The sequence below is a fragment of the Schistocerca nitens genome, chromosome 1 (genome assembly GCF_023898315.1).
Source record: "Schistocerca nitens isolate TAMUIC-IGC-003100 chromosome 1, iqSchNite1.1, whole genome shotgun sequence".
Taxonomy (NCBI): domain Eukaryota; kingdom Metazoa; phylum Arthropoda; class Insecta; order Orthoptera; family Acrididae; genus Schistocerca; species Schistocerca nitens.
The window spans coordinates 937,669,693-937,684,114 of NC_064614.1; the positions used below are offsets into that span (position 1 = coordinate 937,669,693).

At 47.9% G+C, this 14,422-nt stretch overlaps 1 protein-coding gene across 1 annotated transcript in view; it reads left to right on the forward strand.

Moving 5' to 3' along the window:
- Positions 1-810: 810 nt before the first annotated feature.
- Positions 811-14,422, forward strand: part of LOC126213481 (uncharacterized) — a 550,281-nt gene continuing 536,669 nt past the window's right edge. Inside the window, exons 1-2 of the mRNA XM_049941309.1 lie at positions 811-862; positions 962-1,151. Coding sequence (XP_049797266.1) covers positions 811-862; positions 962-1,151 — 242 coding nt within the window. The remainder of the gene's footprint in view (positions 863-961; positions 1,152-14,422) is intronic.

A 14,422-nucleotide genomic window follows, 5' to 3' on the forward strand; every position in this document is an offset into this window, starting at 1 on the left:
GCTTGTTGTTCATGTGCCACATGTGGTTGAGATGGATCCACGGGTTTAGAAGGATATACTGGTGTATATACTGTATATCGACTATACATATTGTTGTAGTAATTAGCATCATGTTCATCATCATGAGCCCGCCCCGATAGCTGAGTGGTCAGTGTGGCGGTCTGTCGCGCCAAGGGGCCCGGGTTCGATTCCCGGCTGGGTCAGAGATTTTCTCCGCTCAGGGACTGGGTGTTGTGTTGTCCTCATTATCATTTCATCATCACCAGTGGAAGGCAACGGGAAACCACCACAGAAATCACTTCCCTACACACTAATGCGGTGGACCTCTCTGAGGAGGCTTCGCCCACGACGAGACCTGCCGTACGGCAGAACAAAGTTTCATCATCACGATCTCTGTTGATCATGATCAAATGATGATGATATATTGTTGCCGGCCGGGGTGGCCAAGCGGTTCTAGGCTCTACAGTCTGGAATTGGTCGCAGGTTCGAATCCTGTCTAGGGCATGGATGTGTGTGATGTCCTTAGGCTAGTTAGGTTTAAGTAGTTCTAAGTTGTAGGGGACTGATGACCTCAGAAGTTAAGTCCCATAGTGCTCAGAGCCATTTGTACCATTTTTTGATATATTGTTGTTGTACTATACAAATTGTAATATACTCTTACTACAGTTGTCTGCTTAGGTATAAGAGAGGGTGTGAAGGCCCCAATCTTTCCACGTGAAATAAATGCATAAATAAAATAAATAAAGGACATTGACCGGACTGGCGTTCTTTTATGTTCCTTAGCAGTATGTGAGTGGTATTCTGGAACAGATGTCACTGTTGATGCAAGAATGCGACACGCTCACCGAAAATGACTGGAGCCGTAATGCTCGTTGCAGGCGGCTGAAGGCGGAGCTGCAGCAGCTGCGTCGGCGCGGCGCGCTGCGCGCGGGCGAGGCGGCCAGTGAGTCCGGCGCCGCAGCCCCCGGAGGCTCGCCCGCCACCAGCCTGGTGGGCTCCGGCCGCGCCTGCGCCCGCTGCCGCGCGCCGCTGGGCCGCCTGGTGAACCGCGGCGCGCCCTGCAGGGCCTGCCGGCTGCTCGTCTGCCGCGCCTGCAGGCACTACCTCGAGCGCTCCCCGGACTGGGTCTGCTCCGTCTGCCACAAGCACATGTGAGTACCCCAGCGACCAGCCAGCTGCGGCGCTCGACGTCCCTACTCACAGGATACTGAAGACAACTTCCATCTTGACTATCAAGTCATGTCTCAACTACCATCAGATAATTCGCTCTCAGCCTCCGTTGAAGGTAATGAGAGAAGTCCTCTCACATACACTACTGGCCATTAAAATTGCTACACCACGAAGATGACGTGCTACAGACGCGAAATTTAACCGAAGATGCTGTGATATCCAAATGATTAGCTTTTCAGAGCAGTCACACATGGTTGGCGCCGGTGGCGAAACCTACAGCGTGCTGACATGAGGAAACTTTCCAACCGATTTCTCATACACAAACAGCAGTTGACCGCCGTTGCCTGGTGAAACGTTGTTGTGATGCCTCGTGTAAGGAGGAGAAATGCGTACCATCACGTTTCCGATTTTGATAAAGGTCGGATTGTAGCCTATCGCGATTGCGGTTTATCGTATCGCGACATTGCTGCTCGCGCTGGTCGAGATCCAATGACTCTTAGCAGAATATGGAATCGGTTGGTTCAGGACGGTAGAACGGAACGCCGTGCTGTATCCCAACAGCCTCGTACCACTAGCACTCGAGATGACAGGCATCTTATCCGCATGGCTGTAATGGATCGTGCAGCCACGTCTCGATTCCTGAGTCAGCAGATGGGGACGTTTGCAAGACAACAACCGTCTGCACGAACAGTTCGACGACGTTTGCAGCAGCGTGGACTATCAACTCGGAGACCGTGGCTGCGGTTACCCTTGACGCTGCATCACAGACAGGAGCGCCTGCGATGGTGTACTCAACGACGAACCTGGGTGCACGAATGGGAAAACGTCATTTTTTCGGATAAATCCAGGTTCTGTTTACAGCATCATGATGGTCGCATCCGTGTTTGGCGTCATCGCGGTGAACGCACATTGGAAGCGTGTATTTGTCACCGCCATACTGGCTATCACCCGGCGTGATGGTATGGGGTGTCATTGGTTACACGTCTCTGTCAGCTGTTGTTCACATTGACGACACTTTGAACAGTGGACGTTACATTTCAAATGTGTTACGACCCGTGCCTCTACCCTTCATTCAATCCCTGTGAAACCCTACATTTCAGTAGGATAATGCACGACCACATGTTGCAGGTCCTGTACGGGCCATTCTGGATACAGAAAATGTTCGACTGCTGCCCTGGCCAGCACATTCTCCAGATCTCTCACCAATTGAAAACGTCTGGTCAGTGGTGGCCGAGCAACTGGCTCGTCACAATACGCCAGTCACTACTCTTCATGAACTGTGGTATCGTGTTGAAACTGCATGGGCAGCTGTACCTGTGCACGCCATCCAAGCTCTGTTTGACTCAATGTCCAGGCGTATCAAGGCCGTTATTACGGCCAGAGGTGGTTGTTCTGCATACTGATTTCTCAGGATATATGCACCCAAATTGCGTGAAAATGTAATCACATGTCAGTAGTGTATTTTACAATAACGGTTCTTACTGCTACGTCTGCTTGCAGTGATGAGCTAAAAAATTACGACTTGTGACCACCTGCATAATAGTATGTTCGCCCACCACTGTAACACACTACAAAAACGATTTTGGGTGGTATGGATTCTACAGTTCCTTGGTACGTTCCGCAGGTTTGAGGCACCAGATGTCCACACGTAGCTCAAGCAGCTTCCATAAATAATGGGTCGTTGGTACGCGGCAGTGGCGCTGGAGCCCAGGTATAAGGTTCTGGTAAGTCCAATTTGATGGCCAAGACATCAAAGTAAGTTCATCATCATGTGCCTGGAGCCACTGCAGGACGTTGGTGATACGGACAGTTTCCTGCTGCCATCGTCATCGGAAAAGATATCAAGTATGAAGGGAAGTACCTGATCCCGAATAATGCTCATGTAGACGACAATTGTCATGGTGACTTCCATTACTGGCAAAAGTACCTTGAATGCTCAGCGAATGTCCCCCCCCCCCCCCACATAGCATCACCCTGCCCCCACTGGCCTGCATCGTGGGCGCAATGGTTGTTTCGAGGAGTCGTTCACCGGATCACAGTATATCTGTCCGCCCCGATAGCTGAGTGGTGAGCGTGACGGATTGCCGTCCTACGGGCCCGGGTTCGATTTCCGGCTGGGTCGGGGATTTTCTCCGCTCAGGGACAGGGTGTTTTGTTGTCTTCATCATCATTTCATCCCCATCCGCCGCGCAGGTCGCCCAATGTGGCGTCGAGTGTGCTCCCTGCCGCCTTTGGATAAGCAGCTGCCAGCAGCAAGTCGTATACACCTAGCTTACTTATTTGTTACATAGTTTAATTCTTAATTTCTTTGCGTGTTTTAGGGTACTTGCATTGTTTAATTCATAAATTTCGAGCGTATTAGAGTATTTGAGAGTTGTAGCATCGCGCTTTAGTGTTTACTTCGTAGATTCTTACTTAAATTGCGTGTGAGTTTCGTATAGGAGGTGTAATTTCGAGTTTTAGTTACTGTAATCGTAAATTCAGGCCGATTGTAGCGCAGTCGTTAGGCATTTGAACAGGTTAGTTCATACATTCTTTGCGTGTTTCCGTTGCGTTATCTAGGCACGGACTCGTTTCAGAAACTGTTGTTAAACATCGTTTAGAATGGACAGGGACTGTGATTGCTGTGTTCGGATGAGGGCTGAGTTGGCATCCCTTCGCTCACAGCTGCAAGCGGCGTTGACTTCGGTCGCGCAGCTTGAGGCTGTTGCCAATGGGCACCACTGTGGGGAGCCGGACTTCGGTATCACGGGGATGTCAACCTCGTCCCGTCTGTCCCCAGATCGGTCTGCCGCTGTGGTTGCCCCGGTTGCTGCCCACAGTGGGGCTGAGCCCTCGCCTGCGGTTGATTGGGACGTCGTTCCAAGGCGTGGCAGGCAGCGGAAGACGTCCCCGGAGGCTGATCAGAAAGCCTCCCCGGTGCGTCTGACAAACAGGTTTCAGGCACTGTCTCTGGCTGAGCCAGATGCGGCTGCCTGCCCTGTTTCAGAGGATGATTCTCATCCTTCAAGGTCCGGGCAGTCGCAGAGGGTGGGCTTATTGGTAGTTGGGAGCTCCAGTGTTAGGCGCGTAATGGGGCTCCTTAGCGATATGGCGGCTAAGGAGGGGAAGAAATCCAGTGTACACTCCGTGTGCATTCCGGGTGGAGTCATTCCTGATGTTGCAAGGGTCCTTCCGGATGTCATGAAGAGCACAGGGTGGAGCCAGCTGCAGGTGGTGGCACATGTCGGCACTAATGACGTGTGTCGCTTTGGATCTGAGGAAATTCTCTCTGGATTCCAGCGGCTATGTGATTTGGTGAAGGCTGCCGGTCTTTCTTGCGAAATGAAGGCAGAGCTCACCATCTGCAGCATCGCTGACAGAACCGCCTTGCGGACGTTTGGTGCAGAGCCGGGTGGAGGGTCTGAATCAAAGGCTCAGACGGTTTTGCGACCGTGTTGGCTGCAGATTCCTTGACTTGCGCCATGGGGTGGTGTGGTTTCGGGTTCCGCTGAACAGGTCAGGAGTTCACTACACTCAGCTGGCGGCTACACGGGTAGCGGAGGCTGTGTGGCGTGGACTGGGCGGTTTTTTAGGTTAGAAGGCCTCGGGAAAGTACGGGGTGGGCTGCAATCTCAAAGGGTGCATGGCAAATACAGGACGTGCTTGGATCAAGGAACAGTCGGAATTGTAGTTGTAAATTGTTGTAGTTGTGCTGGGAAAGTCCCTGAGCTACAAGCGCTAATAGAAAGCACAGAAGCTGAAATCGTTATAGGTACAGAAAGCTGGCTAAAGCCTGAAATAAGTTCTGCAGAAATTTTTACGAAGTCTCAGACGGTGTTCGGGGAAGATAGATTAGGCAGAATTGGTGGTGTAGTGTTTGTGTCTGTCAGTAGTGGTTTATCTTGTAGTGAAGTCGAAGTAGATACTCAGTGCGAATTGGTATGGGTGGAGGTTATACTTAACAGCCGAACTAAGTTAATAATTGGCTCCTTCTACCGACCCCCAGACTCCGATGATATAGTTGCTGAACAGTTCAGAGAAAATTTGAGTCTCGTAACAAATAAATACCCCACTCATACGGATATAGTTGGTGGGGACTTCAACCGTCCCTCGATATGTTGGCAAAAATACTTGTTCAAAACCGGTGGTACACAGAAAAGATCTTCCGAGATTGTCCTAAATGTTTTCCCGAAAATTATTTCGAGCAGTTAGTCCATGAACCCACGCGAATTGTAAATGGTTGCGAAAACACACTTGACCTCTTAGCCACAAACAATCCAGAGCTAATAGAGAGCATCATGACTGATACAGGGATTAGTGATCACAAGGTCGTTGTAGCTAGGCTCAATACCGTTTTTTCCAAATCCACCAGAAACAAACGAAAAATAATTTTATTTAAAAAAGCGGATAAAGTGCCACTAGAAGCCTCCCTAAGAGACAATCTCCATTCCTTCCGAACTTACTATGCAAATGTAGACGAGATGTGGCTCAAATTCAAAGATATAGTAGCAACAGCAATTGAGAGATTCATACCTCATAAATTGGTGAGAGATGGAACTGATCCCCCATGGTACACAAAACAGGTCCGAACGCTGTTGCAGAGGCAACGGAAAAAGCATGCGAAGTTCAGAAGAATGCGAAATCCCGACGATTGGCTAAAATTTACAGACGCGCGAAATTTGGCACGGACTTCAATGCGATATGCCTTTAATAGGTTCCACAACGAAACATTGTCTCGAAATTTGGTAGAAAATCCGAAGAAATTCTGGTCGTATGTAAAGTACACAAGCGGCAAGACGCAGTCAATACCTTCGCTGCACAGTGCCGATGGTACTGTTACCGACGACTGTGCCGCTAAAGCGGAGTTATTGAACGCAGTTTTCCGAAATTTCTTCACCAGGGAAGACGAATGGAATATTCCAGAATTTGAAACACGAACAGCTGCTAGCATGAGTTTCTTAGAAGTAGATACCTTAGGGGTTGCGAAGCAACTCAAATCGCTTCATACGGGCCTACTTAGCAATTATATACAACCGCTCACTCACCGATAGATCAGTTCAAAATGGTTCAAATGGCTCTGAGCACTATGGGACTTAACTTCTAAGGTCATCAGTCCCCTAGAACTTAGAACTACTTAAACCTAACTAACCTAAGGACATCACACACATCCATGCCCGCGACCGTAGCGGTCGCGCGGTTCCAGACTGTAGCGCCTTTAACCGCTTGGCCACCACGGCCGGCGATAGATCTGTACCTACAGATTGGAAAATTACGCAAGTCGCACCAGTGTTTAAGAAGGGTAGTAGGAGTAATCCATCGAACTACAGACTTACATCATTGACGTCGGTTTGCAGTAGCGTTTTGGAGCATATACTGTATTCAGACATTATGAATCACCTCGAAGGGAACGATCTATTGATACGTAATCAGCATGGTTTCAGAAAACATAGTTCTTGTGCAACACAGCTAGCTCTTTATTCGCACGAGGTAATGGCCGCTATCGACAGGGGATCTCAGATTGATTCCGTATTTCTGGATTTCCGGAAAGCTTTTGACACCGTTCCTCACAAGCGACTTCTAATCAAGCTGCGGGCCTATGGGGTATCGTCTTAGTTGTGCGACTGGATTCGTGATTTCCTGTCAGGAAGGTCGCAGTTCGTAGTAATAGACGGCAAATCATCGAGTAAAACTGAAGTGATATCAGGTGTTCCTCAGGGAAGCGTCCTGGGACATCTGCTGTTCCTGATCTATATAAATGACCTGGGTGACAATATCAGCAGTTCTCTTAGGTTGTTCGCAGATGATACTGTAATTTACCGTCTAGTAAGGTCATCCGAAGACCAGTATCAGTTGCAAAGCGATTTAGAAAAGATTGCTGTATGGTGTGGCAAGTGGCAGTTGACGCTAAATAACGAAAAGTGTGAGGTGATCCACATGAGTTCAAAAAGAAATCCGTTGGAATTCGATTACTCGATAAATAGTACAACTCTCAAGGCTGTCAATTCAACTAAGTACCTGTGTGTTAAAATTACGAACAACTTCAGTTGGCCGGCCGCGGTGGTCTAGCGGTTCTAGGCGCTCAGTCCGGAGCCGTGCGACTGCTGCGGTCGCAGGTTCGAATCCTGCCTCGGGCATGGATGTGTGGGATGTCCTTAGGTTAGTTAGGTTTAAGTAGTTCTAAGTTCTAGGGGACTGATGACCACAGATGTAAAGTCCCATAGTGCTCAGAGCCACTTGAACCATTTGAACAAGTTCAGTTGGAAAGACCACATAGATAATATTGTGGGGAAGGCGAGCCAAAGGTTGCGTTTCATTGGCAGGACACTTAGAAGATGCAACAAGTCCACTTAAGAGACAGCTTACATTACACTCGTTCGTCCTCTGTTAGAACATTGCTGCGTGGTGTGGGATCCTTACCACGTGGGATTGACGGAGGACATCGAAAGAGTGCAAAAAAGGGCAGCTCGTTTTGTGTTATCACGTAATAGGGGAGAGAGTGTGGCAGATATGATACGCGAGTTGGGATGGAAGTCATTAAAGCAAAGACGTTTTTCGTCGCGGCGAGATCTATTTACGAAATTTCAGTCACCAACTTTCTCTTCCGAATGCGAAAATATTTTGTTGAGCCCAACCTACATAGGTAGGAATGATCATCAAAATAAAATAAGAGAAATCAGAGCTCGAACAGAAAGGTTGAGGTGTTCGTTTTTCCCGCGCGCTGTTCGGGAGTGGAATGGCAGAGAGATAGTATGATTGTGGTTCGACGAGCCCTCTGCCAAGCACTTAAATGTGAATTGCAGAGTAGTCATGTAGATGTAGAATGTAATAAGACCTGCACCAAGGTAGCCGGACCTGCCCCGTAATGGGCCTCCCGGCCGATGACACCAAACGCTCATTTCCATTTTTCCACAGTATATCTGGAAACCAATTTCGACCTGGTGTAATACGAAATATGCGTGCACGGTCTGATCTCGATGATTCGTGCACAATGCAACCATATTGGACGATGTCGTTGGATCAACGTCGGAACACATACGGAACGTTTGCTGTTGGACAATATGTGCTGAACACTGGACTTCCAAACACTTGTGCCTGCACCAGCGTTGTACTCTGTCGTAAGACCCGCGATAGAACGCTGCGTATCCTGCTTTTCAGACCCAGCACCTCTCTGATTCCACATTCCGTGTTGATGCGTGGACGACCAACATCTTGTAGCTTACTCATGGTTCCACCGTCCTTCAATCCAGAAATGTTCACAACAGTGCCACGCGAACAGCCGAACAGCTTTGTCGTTTCCGAGATGCTCCTTCGCAGGCGCCGACCCATAAGAACCTGGCCTTTGTCAGAATCACTTTGCGGGTGGAGTCCCCTATGTACGGCCCCCGTCACCGCTGGAATGTTTCCTGTTTGTCTTAGCCCACCGTGCCACGTCAGGCGTCTGCAACGGCAGCAGCGGCCATTACGTTTTGGACCATCAGTTTATATTCTCTAGAAGCCACCTTACAGTCCATGGTGCAGAGTACAATGTACATTACAGCCAATTTTGTATAAAATGCATATTTAGACCCAAATTCTACCAGTTTGCCGGCCGCGGTGGTCTCGCGGTTCTAGGCGCGCAGTCCGGAACCGTGCGACTGCTACGGTCGCAGGTTCGAATCCTGCCTCGGGAATGGATGTGTGTGATGTCCTTAGGTTAGTTAGGTTTAAGTAGTTCTAAGTTCTAGGGGACTAATGACCACAGCAGTTGAGTCCCATAGTGCTCAGAGCCATTTGAACCAATCTACCAGTGTCGGTCTTGGACGTTCTTCACGGATGAAGTGTTGAAATGGTTTAAGCCACAATATTGCATTGCAACATGATGGCTTAAACCGTTTCAACACTTCATCTGTGAAGATGGTAGAACAGCTGATGGTCCAAACATGCTTTTATACATTACTTAATGGCTGTTGGCAGTCATCTTTCAAAAATGTTTTTTAACAACCAATTTTCTTTCCTATTCCACCCACATACTGAGCCAGGGAAAAGAATGACTGTCTTATGCCACTGCGCATGCCCTAATCTCTCTTCTCTTAGTCTACGGGGGTTATATTGTGGTTACAGCATAATAGTCGCATAGTACTCTTCCAGTTCAGGCTCTTTAAATTTACCTAACATGAGTATGTGAGAACAATGGCGGCTACCTCCCAAGAATTCTCATTTAAGTTCCCCGAATATTTCCGTTGAACTTTCGTATGTACTAAGCCGAACTTTTTCGTTGCTAAAAGCGCTTCTCTGAAATTGTGTGATGTCTCTTGCCACACTTACTTGTAAGCACTCCATATACTGGAACAGTATTCTAGAATTGGTCACACTAGCGTCTTCTATGTGATTTACTTTACAGATGCATCTCACTCTCCCAGGACCCTTCCAACAAATCTAAGTCTTCCATTCTCCGTCCCTAATATTATTTTATGTGGTGGACATATTTTACGTCGCTTCTTAATAATACCCCAAAATATTTACTCAATGTGGCGTGCTCAAGATGTTTACAACCAATGTTGTAATAAGATACTATGCAATTCTTTCTCTTCATTTTAAGCATCACCTTACATTTATCCACATTGAAATAGAGCGCCATTCATTATATCAAGTGGAATTTTCGTCCATGTCTTTCTACAGTTCTTTATGATAATCCTATGACGATAATTTCCTGTACAAAACAGCATTATCAGCGATCAATCTTACTGGGCTGCTGATCCTTTCTCATAAATCAACTATGTACTTGGTTGTGGCAATAAATTGCAGCTACTCACAGAGGTGTAGTGTGGGCTGTAATTACCCTATGGCAGAGAAACTTGGTAGATACTGTAATACCGGACCAATTTACGCTGGAAAAAACTTAGTTCCAATTTTGGCCACCAGATGCAAATCTGGCGCTGTGAATGTAAGAAGGAACACAGAAATGCTTCCATATGTAATGGATTAGGAACAGGACGTGGGCACAAAAGATCAGACAAGCGAGACAGGCATAATGATTTTATTACTAACTACCGCTTACAGTCGCAGGTTCGAATCCTGCCTCGGGCATGGATATGTGTGATGTCCTTAGGTTAGTTAGGTTTAAGTGGTTCTAAGTTCTAGGGGACTGATGACCACAGATGTTAAGTCCCATAGTGCTCAGACCCATTTGAGCCTACCGCTTACACAACTTTTCCAATATGAGCGCCAGGGGCGTCGACGAGATGGTGTACAGTGCCAGGTTTTCACCTGGTGGCTAAAAGTGGAACTAATTTTTTCCAGCCTAAATCGGGCCCACATAAACTTATCAGATTATCTATAAAGTTTCGCTACCGTAAGGTAGATACAGCCCGCACTGGACCTCTGTCAGTCGCGACACTTTTATTATAGCCACCCTGTATATTGAGAATATTAGAGTTCCTGTTAAGCTTCTTGATGTTTGTTTCTTTTCTGTTGGACATTCGTTGTACATCGAACTTAGTGGCTTATACTGTATCAGTCAGATTTCCGCTATTCCACCAGCACTGATGACGATTATAATTATTATAAAAGTCTCCATAATACAGTACATTCAACTTTTTATTTTCGTTTTTTTTTTCTTTTTTTACTTCGTCCTAAACGCCAGACAGTGGGTTAAAATGTAAGGCATGTCCATAATTTTCCATACGTCCGATAACCCTACTTACATGAAACAGTCCGTTTCTAGTGGGTGTAACTTCAGAAATGTTATCGCAGCGTTCTCTCATTCCGAGGCATCCATGTACGGAAAGTTTGCATGTCAACTGATATACAAATACCAACATAAAATTAGTTAAAGGCGAGGCACCAAAAGAAATGAATACATTGTTACATGGTCATCAGTGAGGCAATAAAAACTGCAAAATCCATTTATACACAATTTCTGTTCATGCACCTAAACCAGATAAACGACGGGCTAACGATGAAATAGAATCGATTCAACAGACGGATACTGCATCCGATAATCGTGACGCTGAACGTGTGTTTTTTTGTTCATAAGAACAGTACCTATTGTTTCAATTATTTCAAGTCATACATGGATATGTGTGCGAAATTCACGTGCTATTATCAAGGAACTTTCGGCGCACCCTTATCGAAACAGTTCAAGAGAGCAAGAGCATAGTTAATACGACATACGTACAATGGTCACAGAAATAATTTTAAAGAAGTAAGTTACAGGAAGTGATTTTGACACGACAACATGTAAACTAATGTGTTGTTAGGAGCATGGAGTGGAATATAGGCATTTGTCGAGCACTCTCTCCTAGTCCATAGTGGATAGAGTGCCAATGGCTTCGTAGAAACCAGTGACTGCCTCTGCTCCGTCCCCTTCAAGGATTTACATTTCCAACACATCATATACTTTAGATGCAGCACATCCGACCACCTGTGCCAAGCGTCTCTTTAGTGCCATCTATGCCCACTTGAGCTTTTCATTCTGCCGTCTAAATTGTTCCAGTCGATGACGCGCTCTGTCTGCCGTGTGAAGCTTCGCACAGTTCGTTTAGGCACTCGTCGAGCTAATCCAGTTGTATGTTTTGTCGCTGTGTCTCCTCTCAACTTCATTATGTGTTGCTCTTCTCCTGTCATTACGCGTGAGAACGATCCCCTTTCCCAAACTAGACTGAAATATCCGCGAGGGAACAGGTGTGATGAATATCTCTGGAGTGCTGTCAGCCACATATACTTTACTATGAGAGTATTCGACGGACAGCTTGGATGCCCGGGATTGCTGGCCTCGCTGTTGTAATGTGGCCGTGCCATCTCCCAACAGTCCCCACAGTCTTACCTTCAGCCGCCTGGACCACTTTGTATGTAACTGCGCCTGAATCTCCTACTCTAAACTGATACTGCGATTCATCCGCTCCAGCTTCTAAAAGGCCATGCGTTTGTACCAACTTTGATACCGCTCTCTGATCTTCCATATAACAAAACAATCCATCGTCTTCAACTTTAGTTAAACTCTCTGCAGTAATACACTCCTGGAAATTGAAATAAGAACACCGTGAATTCATTGTCCCAGGAAGGGGAAACTTTATTGACACATTCCTGGGGTCAGATACATCACATGATCACACTGACAGAACCACAGGCACATAGACACAGGCAACAGAGCATGCACAATGTCGGCTCTAGTACAGTGTATATCCACCTTTCGCAGCAATGCAGGCTGCTATTCTCCCATGGAGACGATCGTAGAGATGCTGGATGTAGTCCTGTGGAACGGCTTTCCATGCCATTTCCACCTGGCGCCTCAGTTGGACCAGCGTTCGTGCTGGACGTGCAGACCGCGTGAGACGACGCTTCATCCAGTCCCAAACATGCTCAATGGGGGACAGATCCGGAGATCTTGCTGGCCAGGGTAGTTGACTTACACCTTCTAGAGCACGTCGGGTGACACGGGATACATGCGGACGTGCATTGTCCTGTTGGAACAGCAAGTTCCCTTGCCGGTCTAGGAATGGTAGAACGATGGGTTCGATGACGGTTTGGATGTACCGTGCACTATTCAGTGTCCCCTCGACCATCACCAGTGGTGTACGGCCAGTGTAGGAGATCGCTCCCCACACCATGATGCCGGGTGTTGGCCCTGTGTGCCTCGGTCGTATGCAGTCCTGATTGTGGCGCTCACCTGCACGGCGCCAAACACGCATACGACCATCATTGGCACCAAGGCAGAAGCGACTCTCATCGCTGAAGACGACACGTCTCCATTCGTCCCTCCATTCACGCCTGTCGCGACACCACTGGAGGCGGGCTGCACGATGTTGGGGCGTGAGCGGAAGACGGCCTAACGGTGTGCGGGACCGTAGCCCAGCTTCATGGAGACGGTTGCGAATGGTCCTCGCCGATACCCCAGGAGCAACAGTGTCCCTAATTTGCTGGGAAGTGGCGGTGCGGTCCCCTACGGCACTGCGTAGGATCCTACGGTCTTGGCGTGCATCCGTGCGTCGCTGCGGTCCGGTCCCAGGTCGACGGGCACGTGCACCTTCCGCCGACCACTGGCGACAACATCGATGTACTGTGGAGACCTCACACCCCACGTGTTGAGCAATTCGGCGGTACGTCCACCCGGCCTCCCGCATGCCCACTATACGCCCTCGCTCAAAGTCCGTCAACTGCACATACGGTTCACGTCCACGCTGTCGCGGCATGCTACCAGTGTTAAAGACTGCGATGGAGCTCCGTATGCCACGGCAAACTGGCTGACACAGACGGCGGCGGTGCACAAATGCTGCGCAGCTAGCGCCATTCGACGGCCAACACCGCGGTTCCTGGTGTGTCCGCTGTGCCGTGCGTGTGATCATTGCTTGTACAGCCCTCTCGCAGTGTCCGGAGCAAGTATGGTGGGTCTGACACACCGGTGTCAATGTGTTCTTTTTTCCATTTCCAGGAGTGTATAATCTTAGGAGTCAGTTACACACCCTTCTTCTCCTTACTAGTTAAAAAGACCAAGGGAGACCCTTGAGATACCATCGGTCACCCTTAAGCTCACGTCTCACAGCACCATTAACTCCAGAATTCATATTTGAGCCTCAAAATTGTACTCGTTTTTTCACTGTGTTACTGCAAGCATAACACACTTTTCGAGTCAAGAACACATTGTGATGAGGAAAAAATTGCGGTAGAACTATTCACAATCAACTCAGCCGGACTTACCAGGGCTGGCCTCCACTAGCAAAGCGGCCATGGAAAATATGCAAAACAATGCAGTGGAAACAATGACTGAATTTTAACACAAAGAAATCGCTTTAACGAATAGGGATTAGACAAAAACATGAAAACACTGCGAGATATGTACGCTTGAACGTCAGCGCAGATGCTAACCAAGCCTGCAAGTTGCGCTGTTGTATTTGATCACAAACGGCACCTGTACTATCACCTCAACGTGTTGTAAGTATCAGCTATGGACAGTGTTCTGTGTAGTTGTGAGTGCACTATGTAGGAGGTAAGTGCATTCTAAAGTGGAGAACTTTTTGGTGCTCATCTGGTGGCAGCTTTCGTAACTAAGGAGCCGAAGTGTATGGTGCTTCAAGTGCACACCGGTTACAGGGAAACAAGTCACAAAGTGGGCGAAATTGTGTGTTCAGTGATCGTGACGGAGGTCGTTGGAGTGAATTGTGACGAGAAATAAGTGGAAGACACCTATAGAAGTCACTGCAAGAACTGAATGTAGCACTCGCAAATCCTGTCAGCACCGAAACAGCAGGGTGGGAGCTCCATAAGCAGGGAGTTACAGAGCGAGCTGGAAATC